Genomic DNA, 11,738 nt, shown 5'->3' on the forward strand with positions numbered 1-11,738 from the left:
GGAGAAGCAACGCTGCGGAGCCGGGCTGGATAAAGCCATTTCACCTTTAATTGTAAGCAAAAAATCACTCTCACGCGGATTCTCCGACACCAGCAAATAAAATAAACTCTAACAAAAACAGAGAAAGTGAATCACTGTAGTCCAGTCCGAAAACAACCCATATTTATATATATATTTATAGATATGTCGTTTGTAGCAGTGAAAGGCAAGTATGGGCCAGTGAATTCCCGATAAATTACATTCTTTACATCCAAAAAAAGGTCTAGCGGCTGGAAAGTGGCTGGAAACAAAAACCGGGGAGCGTGGAGGGGTCGGGGGGGTGCGGGGTCCTGCCCAAAATGTGTGCCTGGAGGGGAGGGGGGTGAGAAGGGAAGGTGCTGCCCGGGGTCCGAGCGGCCGGGAGGGGACGGGGACAGTGCCCGGCCCCCGGGGAGTGGCCATCGAGCCGTGCCCTGCTCTGATCCGTCACCATCCCAGTTCAGAGCTCTCCTGTACCCCGAAATCATCGCCCCGGTGCTCTCTTGTACCCCCAAATCGCCCCAGTGTGCTCCAGTACCCCCAAAATATCGACCAAATATCTCCTGTACCCCCAAAACATCGCCCCAGTGCTTTCCTGTACCCCAAAATTATCACTCCAGTGCTCTCCTGTCTCCCAAATCATTGCCTCAGTGTCCTCTTGTGCCCCCAAAATCATCACCCCGGTGCCCCCCCAGCTCGGCCCCCCCCCACCCGCAGCAGGAAATGCACCAGGGACCCCCCCGACCCCAAATCTGCCGCCCCCAGCGTGCTCCCCCTGCCCAGCCTGGGGGGTTGGCAGTGTCCTTGGGGTCCTCGCTGCAGCACCTGGCACAGGAGGGACTGGGGGGGACAAATTTGGGGGGCTGCAGGGGGGTAAGGGGGAGTTTGTGCCCGGAGAACATCAGTCTGGCAGTGTCGGCCCCCCAAAGCCTCAGGGTAGGGGACGGGGCACCTTTGGGGGGCACCCCGGGCTGGGGGGGTGGGGGCAACAGACCCCCAGTGAGGAGGGACCCCCTCAGTGCCCCCCCAGTGGAACCAGCCGGGTAAAGCAGAGCCAGGCACATTCCTGGGGGGGTAAAAAATGGGGGTACAAAGCCCAGAGACCCCCCCAAACCTCCCATCCCGGCTGAACCGCGCCCCAGCCCCGCACCCCGCGGCCGGGCAGGTTCGAGCCCCGCCCCAACCCATTCCCTGCGGGAGGAGCGAGGTGGGGGGAGCAGATTTGGGGGAAAAAAGGGGGGTGGACCCCAATAAAAACCGGCTGAGAGCCCTAAAGCGGTGACACGGCGCGACACGGACTGAGCTGGGCCCGGGAGGGGCTCAGAAGAGGAACGCTTTCTTCTTCAGCTCGTTGCGCTTCCACAGGGCGAGCTTGCTGAACTCCTCCGGAGACATCTCGAACACCTTCAGGAAATCCTCGGGGGACAGGTGGCGCTGCGGGGGGGGGACAGAGGGGGTGACAGAGGGTTCGGACCCCTCCCGGCGTCACCGAGTCCGGTACAGCCCCCCCGAATCCGGCACAGCACCTCCGAGTCTGGTGCAGCCCCTCCGAACCTGATACAGCCCCCCGAACCCGGCACAGCCCCTCCGAACCTGATACAGCCCCCCGAACGCTGCACAGCCCCCCGAAATCCAGCACAGCCCCCCGAACCCAGCACAGCCCCCCGAAATCCAGCACAACCCCCCGAACCTCCAGCCGGGTCCTGTCCACGCCGGGCGGGAGCTTCACCCGCCCTCGGTTCGTCACCATCAGCATCTCATAGGGGTAGATCTGCACAAAAAGGGGGGCACGGGGCTGTGAGACCCCCGGAGAGCCCCCCCGAACCCCCCCGAGCCCCCCAAACCCCCTCCCCGCTCACCTTCTGCTCCAACATGCTGGGCAGCGAGTTCCCTCTGTCCATGCGCCCGCGCTGGCCGTTCTGGGGGGGCAAAGCCCGCGGTCAGCCCGGCGCCCACCCCCCAAAAAAAGCGGATTGCTCCCACCTGAAGCGGGGGAAGGTGGCGGGGGTGCCAGACCCTCCCTCCCCCACCCAGGGTGGTCCCGGTGCCCATCCCCCCCTCCCCCGTACGTCACCGTCTCGCTGGGTCTCGGGGGGCGCGGCCAGGTGAGCGCTTACCTGCAGGGCTGGGCAGAGAGAGAGGGGGGCTCAGCCTGGGCACCCGCACGGGGACCCCCAGTCCCTGGAGACACTCCCAAATCTCCCGGGAAACCCCCAAATTCCTGGGCATATCCCTTGGGACACCCCCACATCCTCCAGGATATTCCAGAATCCCTCCAGGACACCCCCACACTTCCGGGAATACCCCCACACTCCCGGGGATACCCCCACATCTCCAGAGACACCCCCACACTCCCAGGGACACCCCCACACTCCCAGAGACACCCCCACATCTCCAGATACACCCCCACATCCCTCCAGGACACCCCCACACTCCCGGGGATACCCCCACATCTCCAGGACACCCCCACATCTCCAGAGACACCCCCACATCTTTCAGGGACACCCCCACATCTCCAGAGACACCCCCACATCTCCAGAGACACCCCCACACTCCCAGAGACACCCCCACATCTCCAGAGACACTCCCACATCTCCAGAGACACCCCCACACTCCCAGAGACACCCCCACATCCCCAGAGACACCCCCACATCTCCAGAGACACCCCCACACTCCCAGAGACACCCCCACATCCCCAGAGACACCCCCACATCTCCAGAGACACCCCCACACTCCCAGAGACACCCCCACACTCCCAGGGACACCCCCACACTCCCAGGGACACCCCCACACTCCCAGGACCCCCCGTTCCCGGGGTCGCCCCCACTCCACGCCCCGATCCGCACCAGGACTGCCCTTCTCGCTCCCCGCCGAGCCGAACTCTGCCGACTGCAGCTGCGGGGGGACACGGACACCGTCAGAGGGGTCACCCCAAAAACCTGAGCGGATTTGGGGTCACCCCGGCAGGGTGGGGGGACAGGCACAGCCCCTTACCCGGGTGAGGGTGCTCCGGCCGGAGGCGGGGAGGGAGGAGCTCTTGGAGCTCGTGTGGAGAGCTGGGAGAGAGGCAGAGAGCGTCGGGATTTGGGAGGTACGGTCGGGATTTGGGATGTACAGGTGAGATTTGGGGTGTACAGTCGGGATATGGGAGGTGCAGGTGAGATTTGGGGTGTACAGTCGGGATATGGGATGTACAGTCGGGATATGGGATGTACAGTCGGGATTTGGGATGTACAGTCAGGATTTAGGGGTTCGGTGGGGCACAGGCAGGATTTGGGATGTACAGTTGGTATTTAGGATGCACAGTCGGGATTTGGGGGGTCCGGGGAGGGGGGCACAGGAAGGATTTGTGAGGTACAGTCGGTATTTAGGATGTACAGTCGGTATTTAGGATGTACAGTCGGGATTTGGGGGTTCGGGGGGTGGAGCACAGGCAGGATTTGGGATGTACAGTCGGGATTTAGGGGTTCGGGGGGGCACAGGCACCCCGAGACGAGCAGAGGAAGGTTTGGGCTCCGGCAGAACAACCCCACTCACACGTGTGGAAAGGCGTCCGGTCCGGCAGCGAGCGAGTTTTCCTGCGGATCGGGAGCGATTTCTCCATCTCCTCCTTCAGGATCAGCTTCCCGAGGTTGGAGGTGACCTGGGCACAAATCCCCCGAGCTTGGGATCGGCCCCAGCGCGCCCCCAGCCCCTCAGGAGCCGCCCCCCGCCCGCACCTTGCTCAGCTCCTGCCGCTGCAGCTCCCGCAGGTTCTTCATCTCCTCCGTCAGATCCTCATCCTCCTCCTCGCCTCTCTTGGACGCCATCCTCCTCCTCCACTCCGTCTCTGCAGGAAAAGCGGCGACATTCCCGCCACTCCCCGCCCTCCCTGGGGTCTCCAGGAGGGGAAACCCCCCGTGATCCCACCTACCCACGACGGCCAGGGAGGGCGGGCAGGGCCAGTAGTCGGTCTCGATCTTGGCGGGCTGGTTGGGATCCGGGGGCTGCGCCGCCGGGAATTTGGAGGATTCGATGATCAAATCCTCGATGAGGTGTTTGCCGTGGTGGGCGCTGGAGTGGTGGTCTGGGGTGGGGGGCGCAGGAGGGTGAGGAGGGGTCCCGGGGTTCCCAATCCTATGGGATGGACCCCCCTCCCCGACCCCACGCTCACCTTTCTGCCGGTAGATCGGCGGCTTCTTGTAAATGTTGAGATCTGTCGTGTCGGTCTCTGGAAGGAAAAAAGGATTTGGGGTTGGGGGTGGGAGATTGTGGGGGTGGGAGTTTATGGGGTTGGGAATTTATGGGGTGGGAGCTCATGGGATTTGGGATGGGAGATCATTGGGGATAAGAGTTTATGGGGTTGGGAATGGGATTTGATGAGATTGGGGATGGGATTTGATGAGATTGGGGATGGGATCTCATTGGATTGGGAACTCATGGGACTGGGGATGGGATTTTATGGGACTGGCGATGGGATTTTATGGGACGGGGGATGGGATTTTATGGGACTGGCGATGGGATTTTATGGGACGGGGGATGGGATTTTATGGGACTGGGGATGGGATTTTACGGGGTTGGGAATAGGAGCTCATGGGATTGGGAATGGAATTTGGGGATTTGGGGTTGGGGGCAGTATCGGGCTGGTGGGATTTTTGGATTTTGTGATTTTGGGGAGGGGGCGTTACTGGACCAGTGGGATTTGGGGATTTTTGGGATTTTGGGATTTTGGGGAGGGGGCAGTACCGGACCAGTGGAATTTTGGGGATTATTGGGATTTAAGGATTTGGGATTTTGTGGAGGGGGCAGTACCGGACCAGTGGGATTTGGGGATTTTTAGGATTTTGGGGAGGGGGCAGTACCGGACCAGTGGAATTTTGGGGATTATTGGGATTTAAGGATTTGGGATTTTGTGGAGGGGGCAGTACCGGACCAGTGGAATTTTGGGATTTTGGGAATTTGGCGAGGGGGCGGTACCAGACCAGTGGAATTTTGGGATTTTGGGAATTTGGGATTTTGGGGAGGGGGCGGTACCAGACCAGTGGAATTTTGGGATTTGGGAATTTGGAGAGGGGGCGGTACCTGGCCGGTGGAATTTGGGGATTTGGGAATTTTGGGAGTTTGGGGTGGGGGCAGTACCGGAACAGTGGGATTTTGGGAATTTGGGATTTTTGGGATTTGGGATTTGTAATTTGGGGAGGGGGCGGTACCCGGCCGGTGGAAGTGCTGCACGCTGCTGCGGGTGGGCGCCGCGCCCGCGCGCGGGGGGGGGCTGCACGGGGCCGCTCGGGGGGGGGCGGCTCTCCAGCCACTCCCGGATCACCTGCGGCAAAACCGGATCAGCGAGACCCCTCCCCAAATTCCCACCCCCCCCTCCCCCCACAGCCCGGCCCTCACCTCTGGAGACGGAGGAGGAGAGATGGATTTGGGAGACAGGGAGCGCTGCAATGGCGAGAATTTCACTCATTTTAACACTTGAAAAATTGATTTTAACAATTTTAATAACCGTCACGAGTTGCTGTGAATTACCATGAATTTTAAATATTTTCACGCCGGTATTTTACTCCAACACCGCCAGCTCTGTGATCCTTCTACCCAGGTGAATTTTTTAAAATATTTTTTTCCCAAAAACCCCCCAAATCCTCGCTCACCTCCCGGCTCCGGGGCAGCTCCACGTGCTCCATCAGCGAGTAGGTGAAATGGGGCTCGTAGATCATCAGGTCGGGGCGCTCGATGTCCAGGATGGCTTTGTCCTTGGGGATGGCAGCCAGGTCCTTGTAACCCAACACCTCGTTGTCCATTTTGGCCTGGGAGGAAGAGAAAAAAAAAATATTTAGGGTGGGAAACGGGATTTTCGGGAATGGGGAGGGTTTGGAGGAGAGCAAGTCCCGACCCTGTGGATTTAGGGATTTATTTGAGGGGGGAAAGGGGATTTTGGGGTGTGGGAGGGTTTGGAAGAGAATAAATCCCGACCCCATTGGGGTGAAAAAGGGATTTTGGGGTGTGGGAGGATTTGGAGGGGAAAAAAATCCCAACCCCACAGATTTAGGAAGTTATTTGGGGTGTAGAAGGGAATTTTTGGGAATGGGGAGGGTTTGGAGGGGGAAAAATCCCGACCCTGTGGATTTAGAGATGTATTTGGGGTGCAGAAGGTGATTTTTGGGAATGGGGAGGGTTTGGAAGAGAATAAATCCCGACCCCACAAATTTAGGGATTTATTTGGGGTGGGAAAGGGGATTTTGGGGAATGGGGAGGGGGCATATCCCAACCTCGAGGATTTAGAGATTATTTGGGGTGGAAAAGGGGACTTTTTGGGGAGCGAGGAGGGTTTGGAGTAGAAGAAATCCCGACCCCGTGGACTTAGGAATGCATTTGGGGTGGAAAAGGGAATTTGGGGGAATGAGAAGGGTTTAGGGGTGGCACATCCCAACCCCGTGGATTTTGGGGTGCCGTGGGAAGGCGGGGACGGTTCTCACCACGATGCTGGAGGGCGAGCCGGGAACGCTGGATCCGCGGGAAGAGCAGACGCTCCCAGGGGAGGTCAGTGGCTGCTGGATGGGAAAAAAAAAAAACCCGAAAAAAGGAGATTTTAGGCCGGGAAGGGGCTCAGGGCGGGCAGGGGACAGCGGGGAGGGGACACGGCTGGGCCAGGACACGCGGCCAGCAGATGGAGCTGCCAGGCTGAGGAGGAGGAGGAGGAGGAGGAGGAGGAGGAGGAAGATCCTGCCCAGCCCGTGGCTGTCCTTGTCCTTGGCCACCAACCCCAGCCCGTGGCCACCAGCCCTGCGTGCAGAGCTCCCCAGGACCCCCAGCACCTCTCTGGACCCCTAGCACCTTTCCCACACCCCCAGAACTTTCCCTGGACCCCCAGAATCCCTCCTGGACCCCCAGCACTCTCCCTGTACTCCCGACACCGTTCCTGGACCCCCGACACTTTTCTCGGATCCCCAGACCCGGTTCTGCACCCTCTGCACCCTCCCGGCCCCCCAAAAACCTCCCTGCACCCCCAGCACTCTCCCTGTACCCCAACACCCTGCCCGGACCCTCAGCACCTTTTTCTGTGTTCTCAGAACTTTTCTCGAACCCCCAGAATCCTTCCACGGACCTCCAGAACCTTCTCTGGACCCCCAGCATCTTGTTCGGTACCCCAACACCTTTCCTGGACCCCCAGAACCCTTCTTGGGTTGCCACCACCCCGATCTCTATGCCACCACCTTTCCTGGACCCCCAGCACCCGGTTCTGTACCCCCTGCACCCTTCCCGGACCCCCAACAACCTCCCTGGACCCCCAGCACCCTTCCCGGACCCCCTGTACCCTTCCCCAGCCCCCCGTTACCTTCTGCAGTCTTTCCATTCAGCTGTGGGCGGCCGGGGTGTGTCAGTCACAGGGTCCTGTGGGGACAGCGGGCTCTGGGCACTGCTGGGTGGGCACAGGGCACCCCTGGGTGGGGGTCCCGCCTCCCCCCGCCCTCCCGGCACAGAACTGAGCACCCTCCACCCCGGAAACGAGCGTGGCGCGTCCCCAGTGCCAAATGTCGCCGCGCTGGCAGCAGGACAGGCCTGCAGGAAGTGCCACTGTCGCCTGTGGGGGGACACGCGTGGGACACCCCCACTCACCGCTGCCTCTGTGGCTCCACATCCCCCTGGGCGCCGACACCGGGCTGCGGCTCGGGGGTTCCCTCTGCAAGGAGAGCGCGGGGTGACGCAGGGGGACCAAGCCACCCGCTGTCCCCACGCTGCCACCACTGTCCCCACTATCCCCACTCTGTCCCCACTATCCCCACTCTGTCCCCGCTGTTCCCACGCTGTCACCACTGTCTCCACTATCCCCACTCTGTCCCCGCTGTCCCCACGCTGTCACCACTGTCCCCACTATCCCCACTCTGTTCCCACGCTGCCACCACTGTCCCCACTGTCCCCACTCTGTCCCCGCTGTCCCCACGCTGTCCCCGCGGTGTCCCCTGCCCGCTGCCGCTGCCCGGTGCCTGCTGACGGTGCTGTGCCGCCCCTTTTGTCCCCGCTCTCCAGAAGGCTCCAGCGGCAGCGGCGCGGGCTCAGCCCCCCGCAGCCCGCGGGGCTCGGGGCCGGCCGCGCTCTAAACCCACAATGCCGAGCACAAAGGGGAAAATTCCCCATTCTGCTCCAAACTTCTCCTTTCAGGAGGGAGGGAGTTGGGGAAAGCTCGATGGCAGCGACAGCAGCTGAGGGGGTGGCACCGCCTTTGGGGACACCAACCCTGCTGTCCCCAACCCCACAGAACGCAGAACTCGCTCCTATGGGATGGAGCAGGAGCAGATCTGAGCAATCCGGGAGCTGCGTGTCCCCTCCCTTGAGACCCCCCGCCACAAAGCACCCCCAGATTTGCCACTGGGGCGGGTTTTAGGGCGCTGAACCCCTCCCCCAGCACCTCCCCGCCCTCCCAGGGGAGCCGGCACCGGTGGGACGGGGCTGGGCACAAGGGTGGCATTGTCCGGGCGGGCACAGCCATGAGCTCACACTTTCCAGCCGTGCCCCTCGCCCTCCGGGGCGCTGGGGACAGCGGCGGGGACGCGGGGACAGCGAGCGGATGGATGCGATGGCGGAGAACGGGAGGGTGGGTGCGGGGCCGGGGAGGAAAACAAACCCGAGCCGGGGGTGCCGAGAGACGCCACCAAACTGGCGAGGGGTGCGCAAGCACCTCGGGCACTGTCCCCGCGCCCCTCCCCGCGCTCTGGGGACACGGGGACAGCTTATCGGGCACCGGCAGGAGCCACCGCCCCGCGTTCCCCATGGCAACCTCCAATCTCCCCGCGGGGCCGCTGCCAGCTCGCCCGCCTGGCCCGAGATAAGGGCGGCTCGGCGTGTTTGGGATTTTGCTGGCCAGGAGGGCGAGGGGGGACAGGGGACAGGAGGGGGGGACACTGCGTCACGCTGTCGGGGTGATGCTGAGGGGAAGGGAAAAAGCTGGGGAGAGGGAGAGATGGAGGAGGGAGGGATGGGTGGATGGATGGATGGATGGATGGATGGATGGATGGATGGATGGATGGACGGACAGGACACGCGATGGAAGGGTGCCGGTCCCCCCCGCGCCGGGGGAGCCGCCAGGGTTGTGCAGCCGCGGGAAGAGGCCGGTTCCCTCCTCCCCACCCCGAGGAAATCCGGATTTGACTTTTCGCAGCCGCCAAAGCCATCAGCGCCCGGCCCCGCGCCAGCGGCGTGAGAACCCCCCCAGTGCCGCGGGAGGGAGCGAGAGGGGACCCCCAACTTCCCTCCTCACCCTCCCTTCCCTGGCCCTGGCACCGCGCGGGGCACGGCACGAATTAATTGTCGCACGGCCCGAATTAATTGTCGCACTGCCCGAATTGTCGCGCGGCTCGAATTGAATTGTCGCACGGCTCGAACTGAATTGTCGCACGGCTGTCCCGGCTGGCGGCCAGCACTGAAAGGCGGGGGGACACCCGAGGTCACAAGTTCCCTGAACAGACGGTTCCCGCCAGCCTGGGAACGGTGTCCGGTGCTTCCCCAAACAAACAGCGGATCCCGGAGCATCCTCGGAAAAACCGCGACACCGCCACACGCGCGGGGCCCCACCGGCAACTTGATCGCGACAGCGACAAGCCACGGGGAGCACGCGGGTCCCCGACCCCTGGCTCGCCGGTGTCCGGTTCCTCTTTCGCCCTGTTTCTCCCGTTCCCCGTGGCTGCTGCCAGCCCGTGGCTCCCGTGCCCAGGGGCCTCGGTGGCCCCAAAAGGCACCAGCTGCCAGCCCGGGGCATTTGTCCATGGCGGGGATGGATGGAGCATCCTGCGGCGGGCACGGGGACGCTCCGTGCCTCAGTTTCCCGGCGTGGGGATTGATTTGGGGGGTGGGGAGGGGGAGCAACAACAACCCGCCCACCCCAGCCCGGAGCGGATGGAGGTGAAGGAGGCATTTCCACCTCCTCGGTTCCTCCCATCCGCGGAATTTGAGCCAGCGCAGCTGCCCCCCAGCCCTGCCAGGAGCAGGTTTAGAGGGTGGGAGATGCGGCCTGAACCCCAAAACTCGCGGGGTTATTTGGGGGGGGTCGTTTCCCGGCCCCCCTGCCCCGATGGCCACCCCACAGCCCCGCTTTGGGCCGCGCCTCACGTGGCTCGTAATCTGGGATTAAAGTGGGATTAGCCTGCTCATCCCGCACGCGGAGGGACCCGCTGGGGATGTGTGAGGAGGCCGCGCCCTCCGGAGCTCCCGCTGGGGTTTTGGGGGTGCCCCCAAACCGCCCCCCACGGTTCTGCCAGCCCTGGGATCAGCCCCATGGCAAGATCAGTATTGGGGGATCTGGGCACCCCAATACCCCGCATGGGGCCCCCCCTCAGCGGGGCTCACACTTCACAGGACACTCAGGGGGTCCCGACGTGGCAGGTGGTGGCCCAGGTTTGCCTGGAATTAGCCCAGCCTGGCCACCCACCCTGCACGCCCACAGCCAGCAGCTGAACCCCCCCCACCGGAGACAGCTCCCAAGAGAAGGGGGGAACGCGCTTTGCGCCCCAAATTCTCCCCTAAATCCCCCCACGTTGTTCCCCGGCGATGGGGATCGGCCCCTCCGCGCTTTGCCGGGGGGGTTGGGGGGCTCCAAAATTCTGTGTCCTCGGCAAAGGCGCGACCACCACGGCCAGGGAGCATCAAACCCTTCACGGGGGGTGGGATTTGGGGGGTGGCCCCCCAGTAACAGGGCGGAGACCCCACAAATTCAGCGCTCAGGTGGGGCTGGGAGGAGCTGGGCTGTCCTGGCCTCCCCTCTGGGGACACGCGGCAATGTCCCCAGGGAAGGGGGACAGGGGTGTCCCGGGGGGGACGGGGGTGCTGTGGTGCCGCGGGGGGGGCTCGGGGAGGGGTCAGCGCCGTCCCCGCATCCCCCTTGGGGGTCCCCGCCATTCCCATCCCCACAATGGGTTTGGGGGACAAAACACGAGGCACCCCCGAGTCCTCCCCGAGCTCCCCCCGGCACCGAAAAGCGACGGGAAAACCGAGAGGGGCGGCCACCACCCGGCCCCCCCGCACCCCCCGCGCCCCCCGAGCCGCCCCCCGCGCCCCCCGAGCCGCTCACTCACCTAAGGCCGCGCACCCCGCATCCCTCCTCCCGCGGGGGGCTGTGGGGGGGAGACGCCCTGGGCTCGCACCGACTCACGCGTGGGCAAGCGGGGCTGCGGCGCATCCGAGAGCGTGCCAGGGGCGAGCGGGCGAGCGGGGGAACGAGCCTATCTGCCCCCGGCAGCCCCGGCAGCCCGATAACCGCGGCTGGGCGGGCGTGTGCGGGGGAGGCTGCGTGGAGCGGCGGCGGTGGGTGGGAGGGTGGAGGAGTGCGTGGCTACCCGGGGGGGGTGGGTGGTGGCCCCGTGGGTGCCGCTCGCCGCTCCGCAGCTCGCTGCTGGCTCAGTCCCTTTCCCAACAAGAGGAGAATTAGCCGGCATCATGACGAAGCAGTATTGGCGGCCGCTCCTCCCGCTTCCCCGGCACAAAGAGGGAGGAAAACAGCGATGACCCGGCTGCCGGGGACAGCCCGGACCCCCACGCAGACCCTCGGAGGGATTTTGGCATCCCCAGCCCCTCTCGGGGGGGAGCTGAGCCCCTCACGGGGCTGCGGCAGCGTGGGGCGAGGGGCTGGGGGTGGCACCTGCGACCCCCAGGATGGGTTTGGGGGTGCTGCACCCACCCCTGGCTGCGCTGGGAGGGGAAATCCAGAGGGAATTTCCACCCAGCCCGGGGAGGCGCTGGGGATCTGCCAA

At 63.6% G+C, this 11,738-nt stretch overlaps 1 protein-coding gene across 1 annotated transcript; it reads right to left on the bottom strand.

The window, feature by feature from the left end:
- Positions 1 to 728: 728 nt before the first annotated feature.
- On the bottom strand, positions 729 to 11,315 carry DMTN (dematin actin binding protein). Its single transcript, XM_079328778.1, is given in 17 exon segments — positions 729 to 1,452; positions 1,709 to 1,789; positions 1,878 to 1,937; positions 2,857 to 2,913; positions 3,013 to 3,074; positions 3,556 to 3,661; positions 3,738 to 3,847; positions 3,932 to 4,084; positions 4,172 to 4,228; positions 5,208 to 5,268; positions 5,270 to 5,320; positions 5,395 to 5,439; positions 5,649 to 5,804; positions 6,474 to 6,548; positions 7,334 to 7,389; positions 7,615 to 7,678; positions 11,064 to 11,315. Coding segments are annotated over 15 exon segments (1,206 nt in total). The 5' UTR covers positions 7,352 to 7,389; positions 7,615 to 7,678; positions 11,064 to 11,315; the 3' UTR covers positions 729 to 1,338.
- Positions 11,316 to 11,738: the final 423 nt, after the last annotated feature.

The sequence above is a fragment of the Erithacus rubecula genome (assembly GCF_903797595.1).
Source record: "Erithacus rubecula genome assembly, chromosome: 29".
Taxonomy (NCBI): domain Eukaryota; kingdom Metazoa; phylum Chordata; class Aves; order Passeriformes; family Muscicapidae; genus Erithacus; species Erithacus rubecula.